Genomic DNA, 27,745 nt, shown 5'->3' on the forward strand with positions numbered 1-27,745 from the left:
TATTCAGTGTATATGTATGTGTACTGTGCTTAGTCGCTGAGTCACATCCAACTCTTTCATGACCCCACGCACTGAGTCCCTCAGGCTGGTCGCAAGAATTCTGGAGTGGGCTGCCATTTGAGTTGTTCATGATACAGGAGTGCTATTGATTAGTATTAAAGTTGATTTTGTGTCCAGAAACCTTGTTATTCTTGTTGTATAGTAATTTGTTCTTTTATTTTTCCCATAGCCCCAAAGTCTCATCTGCAAACAAGGGCAGTTTTAATTCTCATCTTCCACATTATATCACATTCCATGGTAATTTTTCTTTCTTGATAACATTGGCTAGGACTTTCAATATTGTGTTAAGCATTAGCATCAAAAATGAGCATTCTAATCTTTACCAGAATTGAATGTATAATCTCTTCACTAATTTGGTATCTATTGGTGATTTTTTAGTGGTCTTCTTGTCCTTTTTAGATTCTGATGATCTTTTGACTTTTTCTTTGAATTTACTAATTATATATTAAATATATACTTTTGGAAATATGAGTTGGATACTTAGGGTGGGTAGTTACCTTATTCACTAGTGGAAAGAGCTTACGTGTGCTGGTAAACTAATGTCTTCAGTTTCTCTTTTGTCAATTGTGGAGTTTTATTTTCTAAAAAATATACATTTTATCTAGGTGTAAAATTTATTAGTATACAGTTCGTACTTTTAAAAAATCTAATTGTCCCTTCCGTATTCTGTACTTTGTATCTTCATTAGTTTTTCCAGTTGTCTCAGTCTTAATGTTTTTAAGAACAGGCTTTGATTTTCCATTTTCATATATTTTTGTTATTGCTGCTTTTTCCCCCCTTGCCTTTAACATTATTTCCTTATTTGGGTTTGCTCTATTCCTCTTTCCAGTTTCTTGATTGCATGTTTAGTTCAAAAAACCTTTAACAGCTATAAAACTTTCTATAAATGTTATGGGTATGTTCAGTGTGAAGATCTATATGCCAAAGTCAATAGCTTAGGCATATTAGTTGTACTGTTCAGATTCTCTTTATTTCTGGTTATTGATTAATGCTTTATCAGTTTCTGGGATAGATGTGTAAAAAATGTTCATTCACTTAATTTACCTCTCTCTTATTATAGTAAAATAGCTTATAATCTAATAGCTTTATTTACCCTTATTGATCTCTTAAATTCACCGATAATGTACTTCCTGTAGGTTTCTGTTTTTTTTCCTTCTAGGCAACAGTAAATTTTACCAATTTTTAATTCACCTATACCTTATGTGACATCTCCTGGATTTTTTTTTTTTTTTACTTCCTCAAAATTATTTTTAATGAATATGAGTGTCTGTGGCATATTTCTGGAAGCCTCTTAGGCAATTTTTATTTTACTTTCATATCTGAAATTTTGCTTGGTCTTCATATCTGAAAATTTTAGGTTCAAAGTCTTAAATATCACTTCATTTTTTTTTCTTCTATATTATAGGTTCAGAGTCTTAAATATCACTTCATTTTTTTTCTTCTATATTGTAGGTTCAGAGTCTTAAATATCACTTCATTTTTTTTCTTCTATATTGTATATTCTTGTTTCCTTTGAAGCCTGATGTCACTTTGATTCCTTTTCCTTTATAGTTTATTTGCTTTTTTCATTAATACCTTTAGAATGTACTTGTCTTTGATAGTTATATGTCTCAGTAACGTCTCAGTGCCTTGAGTAAGGATTTTCATATTTCTTTAACTCTGAGAAATTTATTATACACATTGCTTCAGATAATCTACCTTCCTTCTCTTTTTCAACTGTTAACACTTATCATCCATGTCTCCATATCTTCTAGCTTTTCTGTCTTTACCACTGCCTGTCTGAGAGCTTTTAAATCTCATGGATTTTTTTGCTTCAGTTGAACCTCTATTGTTTATCTTATTTGTTGGTTGTTTTAGTTACTGTATTTCTAATACTTAGTATTCCCACCTTGTTTTACAGTTCTTGGTCTTGTTTCATAGTATCTATCCTCCTTCATCCCTTTAAATATATTTACATTCTTGTTTAAATTCTTCATGTGTCTAATAATGCTTTAGATGCTAAATAGTTCGTTCTTGCGTAGTACTCAGGAACCATCTAGTTATTCTGATCTTATTTCTTTGGCTCACTGGGTGATATCAGTTACTCCTGTGAGTATCGAGGGAGGGTTGGCGGTTAGACTTTGGTTTTGACAGTCTCATGGGGTTTAGAGAGAGAGGGGACAGGATGAGCTTGAAGAGAGCTCCCGTCACCTCAGTCTCATGGGGTTTAGAGAGAGAGGGGACAGGATGAGCCTGAGGAGAGCCCAGTCACATCAGTCTCATGGGGTTTAGAGAGAGAGGGCTCAGGATGAGCTTGAGGAGAGCTCCCGTCACCTCAGTCTCATGGGGTTTAGAGAGAGAGGGGGCAGGATGAGCCTGAGGAGAGCCTAGTCACCTCAGTCTCATGGGGTTTAGAGAGAGAGGGGACAGGATGAGCCTGAGGAGAGCCCAGTCACCTCAGTCTCATGGGGTTTAGAGAGAGAGGGGACAGGATGAGCCTGAGGAGAGCCCAGTCACATCAGTGTCATGGGGTTTAGAGAGAGAGGGGACAGGATGAGCCTGAGGAGAGCCCAGTCACATCAGTGTCATGGGGTTTAGAGAGAGAGGGGACAGGATGAGCCTGAGGAGAGCCCAGTCACCTCAGTCTCATGGGGTTTAGAGAGAGAGGGGACAGGATGAGCCTGAGGAGAGCCCAGTCACCTCAGTCTCATGGGGTTTAGAGAGAGAGGGGGCAGGATGAGCCTGAGGAGAGCCCAGTCATCTTAGTCTCATGGGGTTTAGAGAGAGAGGGGGCAGGATGAGCCTGAGGAGAGCCCAGTCACCTCAGACTGTGGGCTGGCAATTGCAGACAGTTTCTTGGGAGGAAGCAGTCTACTTTGGTTGTAATTGTTGCTCCTGGATTGGAGTTGGGGGAAGAGTGAGTGCTTACGGCTCTGAGCACGTCCAGCTTTCATCAGCTCTTTGTGTTATCATAAGAACTGGGTTCTCTGAAGGGTGAAGGGGACTGCAATGAGCGTTGAAAGCAGATGCAGTACTTAAAAGCTTTGCTGCACAAAAGTTTTCTTCCAGCTTGACCTCACCGTTAGTTACCTACTCTGGTTATCACCACCACCCATCCCTGTCTTTGAAGTTGCAGTCCGCTCACCCTGTCTGTACCAGTTAAAGGCAGCCTGCGGTCTTCAGAATTTGCTCATGGGATGTGTGTGCGTGTGAGTGTGTGTGTCTCAATTTGCTCACGGTGTGTGTGTGTGTGTGGCTCCATAAAGTTTCTAGGATTGGTGGTCTTTTTTTTTTTGGACATGAAGTTGAGGGTAAAGCTAGGTGACCAAGTTCTTTGACCGCCTTGACAGAACATTTTACTTTCAAGGATAAGAAATAAAACTTGATACTTGAGGTTTTTGTTTTTTGTTTGTTTTACTTACCTTAAGTGGCTAAATAAGAGACTTAATTTGATTACAACAATATGTCTATGGCAGGAAATTTTTTTTTTTAGCTTTTGATTTTTTTATTGGAGAATTGATGATTGTGCTGTGACAGTTTCGGGTTGACAGTCGAGGGACTCAGCCATACATTTACATGTATCCATTCTCTCCCAAATTCTCCTCTCATCCAGGCTCCACATAACATTGTACAGAGTTCCCTGTGATACAGAGTAGATCCTTGTTGGCTATCTATTTTAAACCTAGCTATATGTACGTGTCGATCCCAAATTTGCTAACTCTCCTTTCCCCTCATGCTTTCCTTCCTCTCTGACAACCATAAGTTCATTCTCTGTGAGTCTGTTCTGTGAATAAGTTCATTTGTATCATTTCTTTTTAGATTTTACTATAAGGGATGTCATACAATATTTCCTCTTCTATTTTACTTACTTCACCCAGTATATCAATCTCTAGGTCCATTCGTTACGGCAGGAAATTCTAACCTGGATTTTGGATGTGTTGTACAAACTGCCTGAGTGAATGTTTTTTGGGTTTTAGAGGGATTCATAAGTTCAGTAATTTTTTGAGGGGCTCATAAACTAGGTGTGTATATTCTTTTTTTTTTTTTTAATCTATGTCGCATAGTGGATCATATGAATTATACTTCAGGAAAGCTGTTATTTTAAGAATCCCCCTCCCCTCTTCATAAAATACTATGTACTTATTTAATGTAATTTCAAATTCCAAATTAAATATTGAGAGTAAAAAAAAAATAATGCTGTAGGATACCATTCTTTTTCCAGAAAGAGATATGGTCCCCTCTTTTACTGTAATAATAATAGACACAGGTGAGATATGCAGTTGACCCTTGAATAAGGAGCTAATCAGTGTATAACTTTATACATAGTGTATAACAGTATATAAAGAGTCGCCCTTTGTATCTGATTCCTCCATCTCCACGGATTCAACCAGCCACATACTGTATAGTACTGTAGTATTCACTACTGAAAAATGTCTCTATATAAGTGATTCAAACCTGTGTTCAAGGGTCAACTGTACATACTTTATTTGTGTTTATTCACTGATTTTGGCAAGCCTTGTGGCCTGTGGGATCTTAGTTCCCTGACCAGGAATCAAACCTGTGTCCCCTGCAGTGGAAGCTCAGAGTCCTAACCACTGGACTGCCAGGGAATTCCCTCAGTTCATATTTTAAAAAATAATTCAGGTTATCAGGATAGTCAGTTCATGACTTTTTAACTGTATGAGATAGACTGTTTCACACCTGAGATACCAGCACTGACAAGCTCAGTGCTAAGGTGTGATTACAATGAAAGATTTAGGATTTGTGATACAGTTTACATTTTCTTACAGTTTAAATTTGCTACCTGGTTAAATTTGCTCTTTTGAAATGCTTAATGGTCATGAGGTCTATATTTGAATGTACCTTTTGCTTCAAATAGGAAACCTGTCATTCACTAAAGGCTTCCCAGGTGGCTTAGTGGTAAAGAATCTGCCTGCCCATTCAGGAGACCCAGGTTCGATCCCTGAGCTGGGAAGATCCCCAGAGGAGGAAATGACAACCCATTCCAGTATTTTTGCCAGGAGAGTCCGTCCTACAGGCAGAGGAGCCTGGCAGGCTGCAGTCCATGGGGTCACAAAGAATTGGACATGAATGAGCATGCATGTTGCTAACTATGAGTGTCATTCACTAACTTTTATGCATCAATTTCAATATGACAAAAGTGACTTGTGTTTTACTGTGATGCTGTATAATTGGTATTTTCTAACCTTTCAGCTTGCCTAGGGTAGTTAAAAGACGAGTGAATGCTCTCAAAAACCTTCAAGTTAAATGTGCACAGATAGAAGCCAAATTCTATGAGGAAGTTCATGATCTTGAAAGAAAGTATGCTGTTCTTTATCAGCCTCTGTTTGATAAGGTAATGTTTTCTAATACTTTATCTAAAGTTCAAGTAGATAATAAAGCTTTGAAAATATAAACAAACTTTTGTTAGACCTCTCAGCAAAATGGTTATTAAAGATATTTGGGGAAATTATCAATAATAACAATTCAGCTTGTAGTATGAAGTCATTAAATCTATGAGTGTTAATGAGACACAATTTTTAGCTTGGATGCCAGAGTTTTTATGCAATTTTTTTTAATCGTTTCAGCGATTTGAGATCATTAATGCCATTTATGAACCTACAGAAGAAGAGTGTGAATGGAAACCAGATGAGGAAGATGAAATTTCGGTTGGTATTATTATCTTTAGTATGTTTTTATACTTTGGGAATATTTCTTTTATTGTGAGATGGATATGCGTGCAGATGAGCCACTGTTAGCCTGGCACTGTCTATACCCAAATTTACTTTTTCCTTGTATTTTTATAGTACTTAAAGTTTATAGATTGATATAAACTTTTACTTTGAACTTCCTGATGACATACAAAAGGATTCTTCCCATTTTTTGAGTGGAGGTGAAGGCTTCTAAGTGTCCTGCCCACCTTTATAGATAGCAGGGCTGTGACACAGATCCAGTGCCCTGTTAGGTGATCTCTTTCTCCAGTGTTCATATTTTAACCTTGATTAAGAGAATATATTTTAATTAAGAAAACCAGTGAGTGAGGCAGTAAACAAGGTTTATGTTTCTTTTGCTTTTTCTCTTTACTGTGCTTAATTCTTTTTATTCCATGAAGCTAAAATTTTTTTCTGTACATCTCATGGGTCCTAGTAGCTTTCTTTTGGGAGGGATATGGTATAGTGAATATTTATAGAAGTAAAGGTTTGCTGTGGGTACAGCATTGTTTACACAATTAGACTAGAATTTCTTTGGCTGAATGTTAGAATTAGTTGATGGTTTGTTGGGTCCTGAATGTAAAACATTTTATCAAGATGTCTAATCTAGGTATCCAGCATTCATTAATGCTGTCTTTTATTAAGGAGGAGCTAAAAGAAAAGGCCAAGGTCGAAGATGAGAAAAAGGATGAAGAAAAAGAAGATCCCAAGGGAATTCCTGAGTTTTGGTTGACCGTTTTTAAGAATGTTGACTTGCTCAGTGATATGGTTCAGGTAATTTTATTCATAAAACACCAGTTTACCTCAAAGAGTAAACCTGTGGAATTTAAATGACTGGTTTCTGTATTGTTGACTTTTATAGAATGATTGCCTTTGAGGGGAAAAGAGTGCTCCAAGGCTTATGGGAATCTTAGTTCCCTGATGAGGGATCAAACCTGGGCCCTTGACAGTGGAAGCATAGAAGCCTAACCACTGGACTGCAAGGGAATGCCCATGATGGCTTTCTTTTGAAAGAGCTATTATTGGTAGAAGGGGAATTGCAGCTTTGATTAATGTAATCAAATAAATTCATTTCCAAAAATTAAATAATGAAACAGTTTCTTACATAATTGCTCATTTCACTGTAATTCTCACATAGCCCTGTGCCTCTTGGTTTTAGATGGCAGAGTATGGAGGTTATGGTGGGTTGTTTGATTGTCTGACCAGAGAGACTTTTTTCACTCTGAAACTATTCCAAGGAATATTTGCATTGTCGAAGAACACTGTAAACATACGTGTGTGTGTGTGTGTGTGCGCGCGTGCGTGCGTGTGCATGCCCAGTTATATTTGAGTCTTTGGGACCCCATAGCCCACCAGGTTCCTCTGTCCATGGAATTTTCCAGGCAAGAATACTGGAGTGGGTTACCTTTCCCAGCTCCAGGGAGTTCTTCCTGATCCAGGGCTTGAACCTTAGTCTTGTGTCTCCTACATTGATAAGCAAGTTCTTTACTTACCTATTTTAATAATTGTCCTTTTCTCTGGGAAACCAATATAGATGTCACCTTCGGGAAACTTTGCTTCTCCTAATCTGAATCATTTCTTGGGCCACTTTCATCTGCATTATTACTACCTTATGTTGTGATTGTTAATATCATGAAAAAGAAACTATCTCAAAACAATGACAGCTTATTGCATTTCTGTTTTTTAGCAAAGTAGTAAAGGAACAAGAAGCAGCTGGAAATGGTAGCAATTATGATCAGAAAACATTTTTAAACAGTATAAGGCATAAAACCTGGAGAGTAAATTTTAAGGTTCATAATTATACATAAAACTTCAATAAAATGTCTCGGTTGGTTAAATGCATATCGTCCAATAGAAGAACTCTAGTCTTAAAATGCCATTTAGATACTCGTTTTGATCTTTTTTTTTTTTTTTTTTTAAATTTAAAGGAACATGATGAGCCTATTCTGAAGCACTTGAAAGATATTAAAGTGAAGTTCTCAGATGCTGGTCAGCCTATGGTAAAAGAATCTTGAAATATTTCCAGTTTTGTAGCATTAGATGTTTACATAGTAGATCAATGGAACTTTCTAAAGAAAGGTGACATTCAACAATTAGACAAGGGAGTGAGAAGAAATTGAAAATGATATTTGGTACTTTGAATTGTTAGTCGGAATTAAAGTTTGCATGTTGATAGTTGTGATGCTGTATTTATTCCTTTTCCTCCCTCTGATAGTAAAAATCACCCATTTTTGATACTGAATTTAAAATGTATTAAAAATAACAGCAAAGTGAATAAGAAAATGCTTATTCTGTATTAAAAAACATGTGTCTAGAAAGTAAATAGAACAGAAGGTGTTAGAGGGTTCTTCATTCTTCATTATGGAAGATGAGCCAGCAGCTTTTCCCTGAAGCCATCAGGACTATATGGAAAGCATGGGCAGAGTTTCTGTGAGCTGTAGCACATGCAGCATGTTCTATTACATGTGCTAAGGTTGGCCTTTGCTCTGTCAGTCTAAGATTGAAAGTCCTCTCTGGGGAGATGGCGGGAAGAAGGGAGAGACTGTTCAGCTGTACCTAACCTATTTCATAAACATGTTACTAAACAGTGTAAGCTGAACTAAGTTTTGCTCAGTTTATTTGGTGCCATACATTGCTTTTAAGGTAATTTGGGATTTACGACTTTTTCCCAGAATAGAACTTTGTCACTTAAAATTTTGTTTATAGAAATCATACATTAAGCTTTATTTACTAAAGCATTGAAATTTTATCATGGAAAAATTTAATTTAATGTGTTTTTTTTTTTTTTTTAAGAGTTTTGTCTTAGAATTTCACTTTGAACCCAATGAATATTTCACAAATGAAGTGTTGACAAAGACATATAGGATGAGGTCAGAACCAGATGATTCTGATCCCTTTTCTTTTGATGGACCAGAAATTATGGGTTGTACAGGGTGAGTTTCATTTTAGTACTTTAATAGAATGCTACATCTATTTTTATTTTACTTACGATATGTGATATTATTTTCTAGTGTGTCCGCTTGGTACACACATACATACATAGTTTATCTCCAAATATTTCAGTAAGATGTTTTCTGAGAAGAGCTTAACCATTTTGCAGGATTTTCCATGGACCATAATAGATATTTTTCCAAAGGAGTACACATTTGAATGTATTATATTGTGAGTTTGTGGTAATTATAAATACACTTATTGAAAAAATTTGTTTAGAAATTAAAATTTTCTCTCTATACTGCTACAGAAAGCAGCACAAATTTCCCCCTCTAAAATTGGAAAATAAAACATTTACTTAGAAAAATGTCAGCTTTCCAGCAATTGAAAGTAAATGCGTTAATTGTGATAGACATTCTTTTCCCTTTGTTTTGGAAGGTGCCAGATAGATTGGAAAAAAGGGAAGAATGTCACTTTGAAAACGATTAAGAAGAAGCAGAAACACAAGGGACGTGGGACAGTTCGTACTGTGACCAAAACAGTTTCTAATGACTCTTTCTTTAATTTTTTTGCCCCTCCTGAAGGTAAATAGCATTTTGCTTTGAGTATTTATGGTTGTTTTATTATGAGCTCTGTTTAACTTTTTACTCATTTGGATTTCTTTTCTCAATTTTGCAGTTCCTGAGAGTGGAGATCTGGTAAGCTGAATTGTTTATTTGTTGAATTGTTTACTGTATATAAAATTAAAGGACTGTATATGTAAAATTAAAAGACTGGTTCTCAAATGTGAGGAGTGGGGAAGTGGCCACTAGTATTTTGTACTGAGGCTTTCTAATGCAGAGAAGAGGACCTTTACACATCTGAAAAATTACTCCTTTGAAAATGCTTTTGGTGCTTCCACTGAGAAATGGTGGGAGGCTAAAGATTTTCTTTTCTTTTGAGACTTGCAAGTACTGACGTGAGGGATTCAAGTTTTCAAACTATTAAGTTTTCTTCCTTATGGAAAATGGAGTGTATTAAGTCATTTATACTGTTTAGAAAACACTAATCACATTCTGCTTAGATTTTTTTTCTGTAGTTATTATTCCAGTAGAAATGTGGTTATTTTATATATGTTGATCATATAGCTGAAATGTGCTTGGCATGCAGCCTGGAATGAGGAACAGCCTTTAAGAAATCTGTATATGCAGTGTAGGCTAGACATGTTTTGAATTTGGCTTAAGTTTATTACCAAGTATTGATGGTAACAAAAGACAGTCTTGAGTAGTTACGGATAGAACATCTCTGTCTGCGATTAGAAGTTTTCCTTCAAAGTCTTCTCCCCTAACCCTTCAGTGTTTTGTTGTTGTTACTAGATGAGATTGTGTTGATGGATCGAAAATAAACATTCAGGATTTCACAGAGTATTTACTCATTGTTTAGTATCACAGAATTGGAACTTTAGTCTTGTGGAATAATTTTAATTGTGAATAATGTCAGCAGCATTTCTATGCTGTACTTTGCCATTAAGTAGTAATCCGAGACTGACTTAGTCTTTATCAAGTAGGACTTCATGACATTTGGCACTGCCCAGCTGCTTGGATAAGTCTCTTTCAGGAAGTATGAAGTGATCCTCTCCGGTCTATATTATGTGCCATATACATAATTTTATTTATAAGAGCCTGAGATCCTTCCTTTTATTCCATTCGGTGTTTTCAGTAATATCTTTAAAAGAAAATTGCAGTCATATAGCAAAGTTGCTATTGTAACTTTTAAACTAGAGGAAACTAAGCAATGATCAGTAGGCACACTGACCTAACATTCTCTTTTTATTAAAAACCTGTAAACCTAAGGCACATGTAGAAGACTATTTGACCATGCACACATGAGCTACTTTTAAATGTTTGAAGTTGAGAGTTTCTATGAATGATTTAAACTGAGCAGTCCCACATATGCCAAATTTAGTAAGTTATTACATTTTGTGGTTCTGTTTTTCCTTAACAGGATGATGATTCTGAAGCTATCCTCGCTGCAGACTTTGAAATTGGTCACTTTTTACGTGAGCGTATAATCCCAAGATCAGTGTTATACTTTACTGGAGAAGCTATTGAAGACGATGACGATGATGTGAGTGAATCTGAATCCTGCAGTGAATCCTTTGGTGAGGGTGTGGTAGTCAGAACTGGGGAGAGGTTTAATGAATAATAGATGGAGCTGTTAAAAAGCAAGACAGAATAATTCAAAATTAGGCTGATTACTTACATCCTTTTTGGTAACCTCTTTGGTGTTTTAAACAGATTCTCTTAGAATCTGTGTGTTTGGTATATTGTAGTTTTATTTTCCTACTATTAGGAAGGCTACTTTGAAATAGTAAAACCTCAGTATGTTGGGTTAGTGTTGTAAATCCATTACATGTTTTTGACCAAACAAATCATAACCTTGGACAGAATTCTGATAAAAATCTTTATTAGAAAGCATGGAATTTTTATTTATAGAAATACAAAGTTACAACTTAAGGTAAAAATAGGTTGTTCTCCAATATTTTGGACATCTTTCTTGTTAAGTGGCAATCATTCCAATAGGCTTTAGGTCCTTTTACAGACAAGTAATATTTACAGTCATAGTTACCTGCTCACAGTTTACCCATGATTATCCTGTGTTCTTTATTTTTATTTTTTAAGTTGTCAAATTTAGATCATGGCACTGAGCTGCGTGACTCATGTAGCTATTGTCCTTGTTTTAATCAGTTGCCAAACGGAAGTATTTTTTCCTTTTTTTAGACATTAGTGGATATGGTGGTGGATATTAAGTAAATGCTACATTCAGATGTTAGCTTCATTCAAACGTCATCTTTTTTTCCCTTTTTTAGTATGATGAAGAAGGTGAAGAAGCGGATGAGGTAATGTTTACCAAATGAGCAAATAATTCTCTGTTTAACACATTGAGAAGCAATTGAGTGACTTATGTATTCCATTGGTATATTCATTATTCCATGATACGGGATAAAAACGTTTTTTTTTGAAAAACGTGGTTTTAGAATTCTACATCCAAGCAATGTATGTATGAGGTTTCAATAAATAAACTGCAAAACTCAGAACACTTTTTTTATTTCAAATAATTCTGTTCTGCTGCAGGGTTATCAGCTCTTTGAAGAAGTCAAAAGCTGCAGTAAACTTTTTCAACGTTGGCTGCAGTAAATCTTTTCAATAAAACCTGTCTGGATGTCTCAAGTTGTGTTGGGAAATTTTTCATATTAGAAGCTTTCAAATTAAATTGCATTGTCACCAAACTCTGTAATCATGAAAAATCTGTTGACTTATAGAGTAACTTGTATTAAGTTCTCCCTACATTATGAGCCATTCCTTCCTCCTGTGTACCTACTTCATGGATGCGTTTTGAACTTTAATATAGGAAGGGGAAGAAGAAGGAGATGAGGAAAATGATCCAGACTATGACCCAAAGGTGAGCAAAATTAGTGCTGTTTTCTGTTAAATTTAAGGCAGGCTAAATATGAATTGATGTTTCTGAATATAAAGTTTATTTTTGCCCATTAAAGCCTTTAATAAATCCTCACTGGCATTTCAACAGTACGTGTAATTTCAATGTACCTTTCCTAAGAAACTTTTATTTTTGGTTCTGACCTTACGGTTTTCATAGTTTCAGCCTAAATACCCCTAGGATTCTATTTTAATGGTGCCTTATCTTGGGCATTTTTAAGCATTCAAAATTACTTATGCTGGTGTTGTTTAGGATGTTTTCTCTTCTAAGGAAAGCTTGTAAACAGTTTTAAATCATCTGAATGCAGAAGTGCACAGAAACAGGAGAGCAGCGCTCTTAGGTTCTCCCAGTCGCCTCTTCTCCATACCCTAGTCTAGTCTTCCTGTTCCTAGGAAGGTGTCATATCAGGGTCAGGAAAGGACTTTATCCCCTACAAAATGCTGGGTGTTACCAGGATTCACTTGAAACTTCCAGGTTCTCTTTAATGCGTTTATTCATTTGCTTATGCTGTAAAATACCCAGAAGATGCTTTAACCTAGTCATCAGGTAAGAGAGGGTAGTTAAAAAATCAAATATTCTGACATGTCTGTATTGGTCTTAACAGCTAAATATGAATGAAATTAGTATTTTTGAAAGGCAGAAACAATTGGTAATATGACTTAAGATAATTTGGTTATTTTAAGATTATACTTTAATGTGTTTCACTTTATGGCGTTCATTCTACAGTGTAAAATCAGGACTTTGTTTTAGCATTTTTGTGACTAATATTTGAGTAATTTGCTATAATTACTATGCCATTTTTTAAAAATTTGGCAAAAATTTTGACAACATTGAGATAATGTGATAATTAAAATAATTATTATTATTGAAAAAATTAACTGAAGCGGATAGAAAAAGATAGATTGACTGTTGTTTTCCTTTAACAGAAGGATCAAAACCCAGCAGAGTGCAAGCAGCAGTGAAGCAGGATGTATGAGGCCTGAGGATAACCTGCACTGTAATAGCCTAAACACAGCTATTATTTACTTACAGCCTTATGTTTTTGTATTTTCTTGGTAGACTCAGAAGTTTTTTTTAAAGGAAAGGAACTGATATTTTAAAGACCAAATTTGTTCTAATTAGCATTTTAACTAGTTTTTCTGCCAGCTGCATCGAGTGCACAGAATCTCTCACGCATGTTTGTCCGTTGCTATATAGTTTGGTTCTTCTTGGAGTATTTTTATCATGTAACTGATAGATTAAAGCTATGAAAATGAACAGAACTGTGAAATGAACCAGATTTTTTTGTCTTGCTAAGTTTTTTCCTGAAGAACCAAAGTATTTTTTCAGCTGGTTGAATGGGTTTAAGTTTGCTTGCAAGAGCTGTGCCTTTCATTACTTTGTTACAGAAATACAATGACTTGCATTAAGACAATTCATCGTTCAAAAAGCAAAACTTGTCAAGACAAGTATATGGTTAAGAATTTCCAGTAAGCCTACACCTGATAACTTAGATTAACAGGTTTTTGTATGTCAGGTGACACCATTTACTATAAGAAAAGCTTATTAACTAATAGTATGGTTATTGGTTATCTTAGGGAGGTGAATAAAACCTAGTATTTTCAGAAGTTATGCCTCATTATTTTTATTTTAATTGTACTTTTAAAATTTAACCTCCATTAATTAAGCATCTTTTCTTTGTGGTAGGATCTACCTTCTGCTTCCATGGAAAGGATGAATTTACATCATTTGACAAGCCTATTTCAAGTTTTTTGTTGTTTGTTTGTTTGCTCATTTTTGTTTTTGCATCCTAAAATAAAAATGTCATATAATTTTAGTTCTCAAAAGATAATGTCTTAATTTTGTACTAAGTCAGGTAGAAGCAGAGTCCCAGCTCAAATTATGTACCCAGTTTACCATATTACTGAAGAAAAGGGTGCCGAATTTGGAAGAGGTACTACTACATCTACTAATAAGAAAGTATTAAAAGAAAAAAAGACAAAAAAGTCTTAAATGATTTAATGGTTTTCATAGAAAAAGTGAAAGGTTAAATTTCATTTCCTTTGGTCATAACTAGACTGAAGGCCCCAAGCCTCTACAGTTAATTCCAATTCTTAGTGCTTAAAGTGTGTCATTTACTTACCTTGCCTTTTGCTTTACTGTGTATTAAAATGGGTAGTACTGTTGACTTAACTACCTCACAGATGTGTTAAGGCATATTAAGTTAAAAATTTTATGAAATATTTCTAAGTTGCATTAAAAGCTCAAAACTTTGGACCTGTTGTACCACAAGTATATGATATTCAGCATCTTAATTATACCAAGGCTTGATATGAATAGTTAACTGGTAAACCAAGTTTAAGAACCTTTATTCTGGATCCAGTCAGGTAACACTTGTAGATCTTTGTGTGGCTCCTGTTTCAACAGAAGTAGGTAATGAGCAGCTGTTTCAAGGGGTCCTAGGATTTTTTCCAGCTACTTTAATTTTTGACTATATTGTAGTTAATACTATAGATGTCATGGGACTAAAGTGGAAATAAGACCATTGTTAGAGGGGGAAAATGCCATTAAATTAGGGACTGTAGAGCCACATTTAAAATACCTCAGGCTAAATACTGTTAATTTTGGGGATGAATATTAAAGGTTTGACAGAGTGGACTAATTGGGTTGTAATTACAGAATTACAGAAATACAACTAGAATTCCTGGTTTTAATAAAATTACATTGGGCTCATTTTTAGAGGTGATAAAGCAAAGCGTCTGTTTTAAAAATTTAGTATTAAGGTCTTAGAATATAAACACATTTTGTTATTTGTATAGTACTATCCATTCCTCCTGAACTTTTAATTAACTACTGGAAATCCTTAACCAATTGCAGTAGTTTATAAAAAAATGCCATGAAAACACCTTCTGTTTGTCCTCTTTATTTTCAAAATGATTTTGCTTGTTTTAATTAGACATTCTGCACTGATATTTTTTTTTTTTTTTTTTGGTACCCATAGCTCATCTGAATACAGCCTTTTCTGAACTAAAAAATTTTAATCTGAAGATAGAATCCCATTTTTAATGAACTTAAAAGTAGCAGCAAAACCATTCCTTTAGGAAATAGCTGTTGCCAAAGTGAAGAGATAACTATTTCTTGTTATATATCAAGGGGGAATACGGTCTGCAGAGGAGTTTTTTTTTTTTTTTTAATGTTGGAGATTCAAGGGATATCAGTGTTCATCAGTGCCATTTCTCCAGTTTCAAAATGGTTTTATTTCATTTTAGAAATTTGACATGTAATTTGAAATCCTTAATAAAATTTGCATTTAATTTTATAAAATGTACTGGTGATATTTTGGGTCGTTTTTGAAAAAGAATGAGTATATATACTTCTTTTTTTTAAGAAGAGTGGAGATATTTTGAGTAGGCTATTCTGTGCTTAGGCCATGATGGCCTGTAAAATTTGTAATTTTAAGAGCAACTTCCTAAGCCCTGCTAAGTGGAGTTTGTCACTGGAAGACTAGAACGGAAGGAATTTCATGTTCTGCAGATTATGCTCTCAGTTACTACAGATGTTTTTGAGGCCCTTTGAATTCTATCTTTACATTTTCAATTTATAGTTTTCTGTAGTCCAGGCTGTGACCAAAAAGTTCTCTCATTTCTTTCTAGAAATGGTAAAATCCCATACGAATACCTCCAAAGTAATACACTTAAGATTTTTTTCTATCTTTATGGTTACTCAAATATGGTAATAAGCAGAGAACAACAGTTCCATAAATTGATTAGCTTTTGGTTTAACACGGCTCTCTGAAAGTTACCTAGTTCACTGAAGCCGTATTAATATTTATGTGACGTAAAAATGTCTTAGTGTGAAATTGGCTTACATAGCAGTACTTTTAAAAAATGGGATTCTACCTCATTCCTTTATAACACATTTAATAGCGACACACAAACCTTAAAAGGACACGTTAGACTTGATAGAAATACTTTAATAATTCTGTGAACAGGTTAATGGTATTGGTTGGTAGATGATGAGGTCTTTAACTGAATTAACTTTATATTACTGCTGCTTGTAAAACATATGAATTTGTGGGTTATCTTGAGTCGTAGGCCATTCCCATCACTGAATAATAAAACTTTTGAATTATTGTTTGTGAAACCTCATCGTACCATGCAGAAATACTAAAATGATTCAGATATTCTTTGAATGCTTGGTTTTAGGGCTTGGTTTAGAATTTGAGTCCTATTTTTAATGAGTTAGTCTTATAAAAAATTTTAGCCTTTATATTTTTGACTAAGTCAAGCCAAATGTTGTTTTAAATGTACAGAATTAATGGATAGTATAGAACAAGCATACATTTCTTTATAGGAACCTTAGGAAAAAGAAATCACATGCTAATGTAGTTTTTAATCTTCTGCACTGTATATATAATTGTGAACTGGATTTTGTTTTGAAAATACATGTTTATAATTTAGGTAGTTTGCTACTTAAAGCACTAAGTCTCTAATAGCTGAAAAGTAAATGTAAATGATAATGGTGAAATTAACATATATATATAGTGGTGATTTTATATACTAGTTTAAAAATACAGATGCTAAAAATTTAACTTGGAGGAAAAGCCAAGTTCTTGGACTAATTAAGGTTTGCTTACTGACTTCAGAGAAATGGGAACATCTTTGTTGGGATGTGGAATTACTTTTAAGGATAAATGTTTATTAGAAAAATTGATGTATTCAGTTAATTATATTTTCAAAAATACAATATAAGCTGTATCTTTTGTTTCTTCAATTTGACATTATACTGTACTTTGTTTCTCAGCTTTTTAAAAATTTGAGGTATTGACGAGTTTTCTTAAGTGCGAAATAAATGAGAAATGGAGCTTAACAACTTAGCAACAATAAATTGCCAGCAGGAAATAAGTTGGTAATCATATTGCTTAATTTTCATATTGAAAAATGAGAGTTTTAGCTTTTGTAGAGTTTGATGACTTTGAAACTCAGCACCTCTAGCATCCCACCTACCTGCCCTTGAGCAGGTGCGTTAGCCTTGAGCGCTGCTTTCTCCGCACTCTGCGGGCTTGCCGCCGCCTCTGCCTCTTGCATCCTGTGAACTGTCTGCTGCTCACGGGTCATACCCAGCGGTGGGCTTGCGGAAGGTCCACTGCTGCTTTTGTTCCACTTCTGCCACCTTGGTTCTTCAGAAAGGCTGTTTTTAAATTTAAAAAGCAAGTAACTGGGTATAAGTGTTGAAAAATGCCAGAGGTGGACAGATCTCATATCAAGAATTAGTGGTATTAATACCCATGTTTTTTTAATTAATGAACTTCAGGTAATTGTGGTTTAGAAACTTACGGAGTGGTCGTGTCTGCTAAAATACTCAAATCTTGTGCTTTTAGCTGGGAGTACAAATTTGTGTAGCAAGGGGTGCAGGATAGAGCAACTGAAGGTGAGCATGGACTCATGAAGTTCTTGAAGTAGGACTGCCCACAGCAGCTGAAAGGCAGTAAGAGTGGGAGACTTGCGGGGACCGAGCCATGGGAGGCTCCAAGTGAGGATGAGGATGACTTCAAGACTTGCTGTCAGCTGTTTGTAAAGAACATTGGGGCTGGCTAGAGGCTAGGACTAAAGTTAGAGTAGTGTGTCAAAGTAAAGAAGAGTAGATTCAAGGCTATCTGCAATAGATCTCCTTAAATTTCCAGGTTGCTTTTTGTGGGGGAGCCCTTATCAATATTGCAACTTTTCTCAACTCTAAAATTATAATCTTTAAAAGAATTCCTACATATTCTTTGACACAAAATCGCTGTTTATTGACTTGCTGCTGCTGCTGCTGCTGCTAAGTCGCTTCAGTCATGTCCTACTCTGTGCAACCCCATAGACGACAGCCCACTAGGCTCCTCTGTCCCTGGGATTCTCCAGGCAAGAATACTGGAGTGGGTTGCCATTTCCTTCTCCAGTGCGTGAAAGTGAAGTTGCTCAGTCGTGCCCAACTCTTAGCGACCCCATGGTCTGGAGCCTACCAGGCTCCTCCGTCCGTGGGATTTTCCAGGCAAGAGTACTGGAGTGTGGTGCCATTGCCTTCTCTGACATAGTTGTAAATTTATGCATATATCTTTTTCCTAAGCTATTTTGCAATGTTGTAGACATTGTGCCCCTTTATCCTCTAAACACCGTATTCTTTCAGTAGGATGACATTCTTGGAAATCACAGTACAGTTAATCAAAATCAGAAAATTTTACAGCATACAATTCATTTTGATGCTTAAATCATCTCAGATTCAATCAATGGTATCCTGTTAAAGCTGGTTCCTGTGCTTTCTGTGTGTCCATCATTTGCACACTTGTATACTTGATAGCTCAAAAAGATTTCTTGCACTTCAGTCTCAAAATCATTTGCTGAGTCATGTCTGACCCCATGGACTGTAGCCCACCAGACTTCTCTGTCCAAGGGGTTCTCTAGGCAAGGCTGCCTGAGTGCGTTGCCATTCCCACTGCCCAGGGGATCTTCCTGGGTCAGGGATTGGAACCCGTGTTTCTTGCGTCACTGTTGTAAGCAAATTCTTTACCACTGAGCCACCAGGGAAGCCCTTTCTGGGTTCAGCATGGGCTTTTTTGGTCCCGCCTCTGAAACGGGCTATTTGCCCAAGGATGCCTGATTCCCTTCAGTGGGAGTTAAACTTGGAAACCAAGTCTAGATGGTGAGTTTGCTTGTTCCTGGGATGTTCTTTTTTCTAAGTCCTTTCAGGTGAGTCTTAGGAAATATAGTAAAACCTTAATACACAGAAAACCTCAAAGTTAATCCAACATATTAGGATTTTACTCTAGGCTTACTCCAGTACATAATTGTAATTACCTTCAAGCAGGTAGGGTTGGTAATAACTGATCCAGCTGGGAATTATAGGTGGGGTTGCTCCATAGGAATAAGAAACCATGAATAAAAGTGGAAACACTCAGACTAAAACCTTGCAGCCCTAAACAAGTACCGTAACATCTTTCTAGTGAGTGTGGGAGTAAAATAGTTGGCACGTTGGGTAGTAGAATGGTTACAAGTTTGGAGTTCACTTGTCCTTTCAGCTTCGTTGTTGTGATGTCTTGTGAAGGGTTGTGGGCGCTGAGAGAACACACTCGTTGAAGTAGTTCAAAGTACATAGAATGTGATTTGCATATGTTTTAATACATAATGAGCAACTAGTAAACGTGTCTCCTAAACATAAGAAAACCTAGCATTTGGATCATCTTGGATAGTTGATTCTGACCGTTTCGGAATTGGTTATTTTTTCTGTTTTGATGTTTGGTTGGGTCTAAAGGCAAAATGGCTATTGGCTAAGAGGTGGCCCTCCTTGGAGTACAAAAGAACCCTGAGACTAAGACTGGATAATAAATATAAATCTGTGTCCCCATTTTGAGGGATTTTTATGTTATATAAAGGTAAAAATAGAAAAAATAATTTGTTACTCTACGTAAAGTCAGTTTTTAAAATTAATATTTTTAAAATGCTGATTTATTGTCCTTTGTTAAATCCAGAAGTCATATAGAGTAAAATTAAATGAAGTTCGGTCCCAAACTTCCAAGCTGTCATGACTCAGCCCATCTGACTCCATCCCTAACATTTATTTCCCTCGATTCCTGGACGTGGTGGTGGACAATGAGACGCGTGTCTGTCTTCCGTCCAGATGTGGTTTTAAACATGGATCAGGCTTGTTGTCTTTGCTGTTCAGTTGGTTTGGTGAGTGGACCCAAAATCTTTAGGACAACTTGAATGTCAACAACCTGTCCTGTGTAACTTGTATTTGTGTTCTGTTTCAGTTATGCTTGGCTGCCTTTTCTTTCACTTCTACTGAGTCTTATGTGCATTTATCTCATTAGCTCAACAGTCTCTTTTTGCATTGAATTAACATGTACTTCATTTGGTTTCTTAGTTCTTACCTGGTTTTAACAGTTCAAGAAGTACTACTATAGGAATGCTTGTTCACTACTGGATTCCCTAGCTTCTGGTCTGGGGCCAGCAGGGTGATAGATGTACAGAAAATTTTTGTACAACAAATGCATCAAACAACTAGGGTTTATTTGGTTGCCTCCCAGTTTACCACCTATAACACTGCATGGGGCCGTGTAGTAGATGAAGTGATTGATTCTCAGTTCAGTCACTTCTGTCAACCAAGATGCTCTAAGAGCCTTTGTAGTTGCCACGTTTCTGCATACTGACTACATACGGACTTGTTTTGAAAAAACGAGTAAAACCACAAAACTAGACTGCGTATATTCTGTTGTCTCAGTGGGAATGTGGAGAGTTGAATCAATGATTGTTGCAGTTACCTAGTATTACAGTACTTAACAGAACCACTCTTCAACAAGATTTATTTTTGCTGACTGCACTTGAGTAGTTCATTTTGTCTCTACAGAGCATCATCAGGGGGCAACTTTGAAAGCTGGGGACTAGGCTCAGGTGGTCAGTGCTGGATGGGACTTCAGCTGGGATGTGGCCAGAACTCTGCCTAGACTTGGCTCCATAGCATGATGGCTGGGTTTTAAGAATTAGTTTTATCATTTCTAAGTCATCTCTTCTGTTGACCGTTGGTTACAGTCAAACCCGCAAAAGTTTAATGGGAGAGGTCTCAACATCTTGCTGGAGAAATGATAAAGTTTGGGGAAGGTGAGAGGAACTGGAATCTTGTAGTGACCATAATTTGTCTTTAGAAAATACAGTTGGCTGTAACAGTATTGATAAGAGCTGCAAAGTTTCCCAAATACGTTAAAACATGAAGAAAGGTTAAATTATATATTGTATGCCAATCTATGGAGAAAGAATGTTTTACTTTATCATACTGCACTCATAATTCGAATTTATTTGGACAGTCAAGATTATGAAGGTCAGACGTGGTGGCTCAGACAGTAAAGAATTCCCCTGCAATGTGGGAGATCTGGGTTTGATCCCTGGGTTGGGAAGATCCCCTGGAGGAGGGCATGGCTACCCACTCAAGTATTCCTGCCTGAAGAATCCCCATGGACAGAGGTGCCTGGCAGGCTACAGTCCATGGGGTTGCAAAGATTACCAAATGTACACATAATTAGATCATTCTGGACCATGATAATGTCAAGCTTGATTGGTAAAAGAACCTCAAATTCTAAGTATAACTGACCATAAAGTTCAGTCACCAAGTCCTGTCTGACTCTGTGACGCCGTGAACTGCAGCACTCCAGGCTTCCTTGTCCTGACATTTTTTAGCATAATCTATGTCGTCATTTCAAAAGTCCACTTCAGAAAGCATCCATCTTGTTGAAAACTGTTTGCCACTGCTAACAAGAGTAAGCAAAAATTCTATGGAAAGAATCGTAATCTAATAACAGGAACAAAAAGTTAGACATCATTTCTCTATTGTTGATGTTCAGTCACACAGTCGTGTCTGACTTCTTGCAATCCCGTGGACTGCAGCACGCCAGGCCTTCCTGTCTTTCACCAACTCCCGGAGCTTACTCAAACTCATGTCCGTTGCGTCGGTGATATCCGACCATCTCATCCTCTGTCGTCCCCTTCTCCCGCCTGCAGTCTTTTCCAGCATCAGGGTCTTTGCTAATGAGTGGGTTCTTTGCGTTAGGAGGCCAAAGTATTAGAGTTTCAACTTCAGCGTCAGTCCTTCCAATGAATATTTAGGACTAGTTTCCTTTAGGATGGACTGGTTGGATCTCCTTGCAGATGCATATACAACCATACCATAAAGCATGCATTTCTCTTCAAAGGATGGGTGTGATCCATAGTTAGAAGTTCAGAAGGAAGTTTCATTGCTGTACTGTTTGTATTTCAGACAAGGTAAGACTTTGCATTGTAAATTTTCATCAGCATCTTTAAAAAAAAACCAAATGTGTATTCAGATATTTAAGATAATAGGAAAAATGTTTTATTTAATACTAATTGAGGATGGTAATTCCCTCTCTGTATGTAGGATAAAAGTTAAAATAATAATGTTGCAGTTGATCTGTGTTGGAGTCTGTTTGATGGCAGCTGTTTTGGCCTTTGCCTGTGTTCTCACCTGTGTGAGTTTCATCCTCTGCTTTGCTGTGTTTGACACATGGCTTCTGTTTTTGCAGTTGCTTTCTTGTCTGAAATTGCTGCTGCCACTCTGATCCATGATGTGCAGGTTTTAGACAGCAGGGAGCGCTAAAGCAGGCAAAATTCACATGCCGTCCTAAGGGATAACTCGGTGCTTCCAGCATGGGGGCGCGGAGTGGGGCAGGGATCTGGTTAATGTTGTAGACCCTGGGTTTCTAAAGCCAAAGTGAAATTTGTTGTGAGAACGGAGGCTGGGATCACAGCCACGCCAGCTGTGCATGCTGAAGAGCTTCAGGTTTAGAAAAGGATTGAGGATATCCTGGAAAACAGGAAGCAAACAGCTGCATTTTGGAAGTAAGTAAACCAGTTCCAGAAAGGTAACTTAGGCATACAGCCTGAGGATGACTTCTGACTGGAGTCTTATCCATTATCCAGGGCTTTTAACTGTATCCTAGCAGTGTTTTTCCCAGAACCCCTGCTTGCATAAGAGAGAGTGAGACAATGACAATGACTTAAGCAAAAAGGTAAATAGAATCTCATTAGAAACAAGAACTAAATGTTCCAGTTGTCTGACCTGCTAAAGGATGCTGATTGTTAAATCGTTGTAGTCATGACCTGCGTGGTGATTTTGCTGTTGCCTCAAAGATGAGGGTTTGCTTTTCCTGATAGGTTTAGTGGCAGTGTGTAAGCTTGCCATAAAAAGTTCTATCTTTTGGTTAAAAAAAAGTTTTTTAATGTTTCTGAGCCTGGTCATGCATAGAGTTCTCTCTTTTGCTCTTGGTTTTCTGTCAGTTGCCCTGTCATCTTTGAGCCATCCTCCACCTTCCTATCCTTGGTCTTTAAAACACAAGTTCCTCTTCTAAAGTAACCTTGCATTTTATCACATCACCCAAGCAACTTTATCATACCATCTTTTCTCTTTATCCTTAAATTTTTGAGTTACCTATACTCTCTGTTTGTACCTTTCTTCCTTTACGACCTAAAAAAACTCTCTGCTTATTTACTGATTTACTCATTTTTTGGCAGGTACCAGTAATGATCAGACAAACATCTGTTCTCAGACTGTGTGCTATGTTGGAAAAGAGGGAGTTCCCCGTGTAATTTAGCCCCTTCAGAGAGGTTTGCAGACTGGCTGTCTATGAACTATTTGAGTTGTAAACAACAGAAGCATTTACCCAGTTTGGGTAGAATTGGACTTAGAACATTAGGTGTTTAAGGCTCTAGTTACTGGAAGGCAGAGGCTAATCTGCCAGCGCAATGCTCAAAGTTTAAAAAGTTCCAGCGCTTCCACTGTCTGCCGCTGGCATACCTGGTGCTTCTCTACTGCTGCTCTGCCAGAATTCAGAGTATCATAATTTTGCCTACTCAAATGTAGGCAATACAGAGCTGAACCTCTGCTCTGTTTCGTTTACCTTCATATTTCCATTTATCACTTAAAAGGTATTATTACCCTAGTAAGTGTCTTTAGTGAAGATTCTCCTGGACTCAGTTGCTGACTGTGTTCGGTAAAATGTCTTTAGCCTGTGTACCCTGTTTTGAATGTTAGTGTATTTCCAGCCAGAACTAACATTTAGTCTGAGTTTGAGCGCCGTCAGATGGCACTTAATCAGCAGTTTCCACCAAGATCACTGTGCTCCTAGGTACAGTGATGAAAGTACTAACCCCAGATTGGAAGTAGTGCAGAACGATTAGGAAGGAATTAACTCAGCCTAAAGAAAGCTAAGAGGTGGCATATACATTGGAAAAATTAGATGTTGCTGAGGATTTAGAAGAGCAAAGACAGAACAAGTAGACAAGTGAAGATAAGTTGAGCGGAAGGAAATGAAAATGCAAGTAGGGCTTTACAGTCCTGCGGAAAGCTTTCCATGCTAGAGCAAGGAGTTAGGAAGTGCTGTTACATGAATAGGGGGTTGAATGTTTCCTCTTCTATGAACAGAAATATTAGCAGTGCAGGATATTAGTGTGGATTCAAATGGTTGGACTCAAGCGGTATTACAAGGGCATGCGTGAGAAATGAGAACCTAAAAATTAGGTTATTGGCAGAAAGGACAGAGACAGCTGATTGACAGTGCTGTCTGTGAACCGGTTACAATGACTGTTGAGAATTACTGTTGACTCGTGTAAATCGCTCTAAGCTGTGTTATACAGATTGGTCACTAGGAGGCAGAGTTCATCAATTTACAGCGAAAAAGGAAGGGGACTGGAGGGCCACATCTGTGAAAGCCGGAGAGCTCTGTATACAGTCTTAAGAGTTGTTTATTAAGCTTTTCAACTTGGCATTTTTATACAGTATTTTTACTGAGTAGAGTGTTTTAAAATGAAGAGATGAATGGTTAAGAAATCTAAAATGCAGTCTGAATGTGGGCCTTTATACACTGATGAAGATGACCTGACTTGTATTTTTATGACTTACTTGGCTTTTGCTTTTAACTGTTTCTTAAAAGATATTTGAACTCTATCTGTCTAAGCTAATGACATTTTTCATGAGTTTGTTTATATTTCAAATTAGGAAGTCTGTAGATTAAAAGCTTTACAATCTGGTAATCAAGTACACACTAAAACTAAGTTCTGTTACATGTCTTTAAGCCAGTATTGATTAATGAACTTTCAAGCAAATATCTGACAAGTCAGTCAGCTAAGAAACTGCTTCTAATTCTGTTCCATTACTTTTTTTTTTTTTTTTTTTAATTATTCTTACTAGCAAGCAATGGGCTTCCCTGGTGGCTCAGATGGTGAGGAATCCATCTGTAATGCGGGAGGCCTGGGTTTGGTCTCTGGGTTGGGAAGATCTCCTGGAGAAGGGAATGGCTACCCACTCTAGTATTCTTGCCTGGGTAATTCCATGGACAGAGGAGCCTGGTGGGCTACAGTCCATGGAGTCACAAAGAGTCGGACATGACTAAGCAACTGTAAAAAAGCAAGCAATAGTGTGATATATAAATACGTCTCAATATTAAGTTGCATGTTGCTTGGTAAAAGGTTTGTGGGACTTATTTTAGATAGCATTTGTAGATGATAAAAAAACCCACAGCATTAGTCACTCCGTTGCGTTCGACTTTCTGTGACCTCATGGACTGTAGCCCACCAGCTCCTCTGTCCATGAAATTCTCCAGGGACTTCTGGTGGTCCAGTGGTTAAGCCTCTGTTTCCACTGCAGGGGGTGTAGGTTCCATCCCTGTTTGGGGAATGAAGATCCTGCATGCCACACTGTGCAGCCAAAAAATAACAAAAACTATTCACAGAAAAAGTTCAGAGAGGCCTACCATGTATAGTAGTAAATCTGTTTTTTAAACTAATACCAAATACATGTATTAGTATGGCAGGTTTTAGAAGTTCTTTTCATAAAGTTTTCTTACAGTTTGACAACTTTAATAGGATGCATTATGAAAATCTGTCAAGTATTTTAAGACATTGATTTTCTTTTTATGACAGATACGGGCTTTTGTGTCAATTTAAAATTTCTACATGTGTTGAACTTCTGTGTCAAGAAATGTATTAGGTGATCAGGACACATCAGAACAATGATCTTTGCCCTCTTGAGCTAGATTGTCTAGGAATGGTAACACAAGCAGTAGGCATTATAAATTATTCATTATGTTAGGAGGTAATACAGATACATGCTATGAGGAAAATTAAGGGAAATTCATAGTTGCAGTTTTAGAGTGATTATGAAAGTCTTCATTGAAATGACATTTGAGCAAAGATGAAGAAAGTGATTGGGATGACTTAGAGATTATATTATAGATGATAAGACAGCAAAGGTAGAATCAGGGAGGCAAGTTAGGGGGCCATGGTGGTAATTCAGGGGAGAGGTGATCAGGGTGGCAATGAAGCAGAGAGATGAACAGAATATAGATGTAATTTGAAGGCATAACTGATGGGATTTCTTGACTCAGCTTGTGGTTTGAGTACTGGAAAGTGAGTCAAGGGTTCATGCAAGGCAGGCATGCTTCTAAACATTTCCCGTCCTGGGGTATGTGTGCAATGGAGACACCAATGATTAAATATCTTAAAAGTTCATTGAAAATATGTCCCATGCTACTGTTTAGCCAAATACCCCTTCATAAGTATGCGGAAGGCCAGGTGTGAATTTCAGATCCTTAAAAGTCCTGTGCCAGAGCCTTCCTTACAAGCAACCCGGTCCTCTGCCGGTGTCCCACCTTCCTTCTCCTCCCACCCCTGCCTCTGATTTGTATGGCAGGGGGCCTCATGCACCTTAGCCTGCATGCTCGAAATCTGTCCACTTCCTTACACACCAGTGCACACAGCGGTGACAGAAATTGCTGAGGTCATTTCAGCAGGGTGTTTGGAATCCTGAATACCTGGAGCGCAGTCTGGAGTGAATATGAGTTCCAGATAAATGTGTAATACTGGTTCTTCAAAGCTCAGGGCTTCTTTCAGTTTGTTTTAAGGGCAGCACCGTTCGATGGGTTTTGGTTTGAGCAGCTGTACAGATAAAATCGCCGTGTACCAAGAAGGGATTGTAGGTAGGTAGAACAGGTTAGGGTGAGGAGATAAGCACATATTTGAGGTCTCCATTAGACACCCAGTAGTAGAAGGAAAAAAAAAAATTGAATTTACAGTAACAGTGGCCTGGAATATATAAAAACTGAAGGCAATTTTTCACTACAGCTATACTAACCAGCAAAGTCTTCAAAAACCACAAACTTTAAATGATTCCAGACCCTTACTGAACCAATTCTGTCTAGGAATTATGATTAATATATAAGCCTATGGACAATCAAGCCAATTGTATATAAGCCTATGGACTCCATCCTATGCAGCACACTATCTTATTTTTTAGCAGAAGCTCTAGGAACTGTGCTTTCTGTGACCAATAATCCCTTCAGACGTTTCCCTCTAACAGACTACTCACTAGTAGTCTCACCAGTATGTGTTCCCTTGCCCAGGTTGCTGCCTTTTTTTTTTAAACGTTGGAGATAGTTTTTGTTTTATTCTTTAGTAACAATTAGTTGGATATAATTTGGGGAGTCTTGGGCATACAGATGTTATTGAGAATAACACTGGGTGGGATCAACATGGGAGTGAGTAGAACCACGTGCTGCACTTTGGGGCAGTCATTGAAAGATTGGGAAGAGGAGGCAGAGGAGTCAGACCATGCGACTAGGGAGGGAGAAAAAGCTAAGTGATGTCCTTGAAGCCAGTGAAGAACTGTATTCTAGAGCAGAAGGTGACCAGCTCTGTCAGATGCTGCTGGTAGACAGCTTGATGCAATTGATTATAATACCAGTTTTGACTTAGCCGTTTCAGACTTGTTTACCAGAGCAATGGCTTACTTGGCTTTCTAAACTGCAGTAATTTTTAAGTGACATCTGTAGGTTTTCATTATCTACACCTGAAGTTGTGGGGGAGAGAAAGGGGGCAATTATTTCCTGTTACTCATTTTCTGTGAAATAAATTGTCTTTACAAATGGTAATATGGCCATTTTTATGAGTTGGTGGTGACTGGTGAAATTGAAGTTAATCAAGATTTCTGTATTACTGAGATTTCCAATAATCAGTTGCACTGTGTGGTTGGAGAGCTTCCCAAGTGGCACAGTGGTAAAGAGCATGCCTGCC

General features: G+C 37.2%; 1 protein-coding gene across 4 annotated transcripts in view; it reads left to right on the plus strand.

Annotated features, from left to right (window-relative positions):
* NAP1L1 (nucleosome assembly protein 1 like 1) overlaps window positions 1-15,465 on the plus strand; it is a 37,445-nt gene extending 21,980 nt beyond the window's left edge. For 2 of the 4 annotated variants that reach the window (XM_070370988.1, XM_070370990.1), the window contains 11 exons: window positions 5,254-5,395; window positions 5,628-5,708; window positions 6,396-6,524; window positions 7,679-7,750; window positions 8,544-8,683; window positions 9,120-9,265; window positions 9,360-9,379; window positions 10,665-10,787; window positions 11,530-11,559; window positions 12,072-12,122; window positions 13,085-15,465. In XM_070370988.1, the coding sequence (XP_070227089.1) occupies window positions 5,254-5,395; window positions 5,628-5,708; window positions 6,396-6,524; window positions 7,679-7,750; window positions 8,544-8,683; window positions 9,120-9,265; window positions 9,360-9,379; window positions 10,665-10,787; window positions 11,530-11,559; window positions 12,072-12,122; window positions 13,085-13,120 (970 nt within the window). In that variant the 3' untranslated portion in view covers window positions 13,121-15,465. Of the gene's footprint in view, window positions 1-5,253; window positions 5,396-5,627; window positions 5,709-6,395; window positions 6,525-7,678; window positions 7,751-8,543; window positions 8,684-9,119; window positions 9,266-9,359; window positions 9,380-10,664; window positions 10,788-11,529; window positions 11,560-11,794; window positions 12,123-13,084 lie in introns of all 4 variants that reach the window. The other 2 variants (XM_070370989.1, XR_011464258.1) reach the window with 2 other exon arrangements.
* Window positions 15,466-27,745: the final 12,280 nt, after the last annotated feature.

The sequence above is a fragment of the Bos mutus genome, chromosome 5 (assembly GCF_027580195.1).
Source record: "Bos mutus isolate GX-2022 chromosome 5, NWIPB_WYAK_1.1, whole genome shotgun sequence".
NCBI lineage: Eukaryota > Metazoa > Chordata > Mammalia > Artiodactyla > Bovidae > Bos > Bos mutus.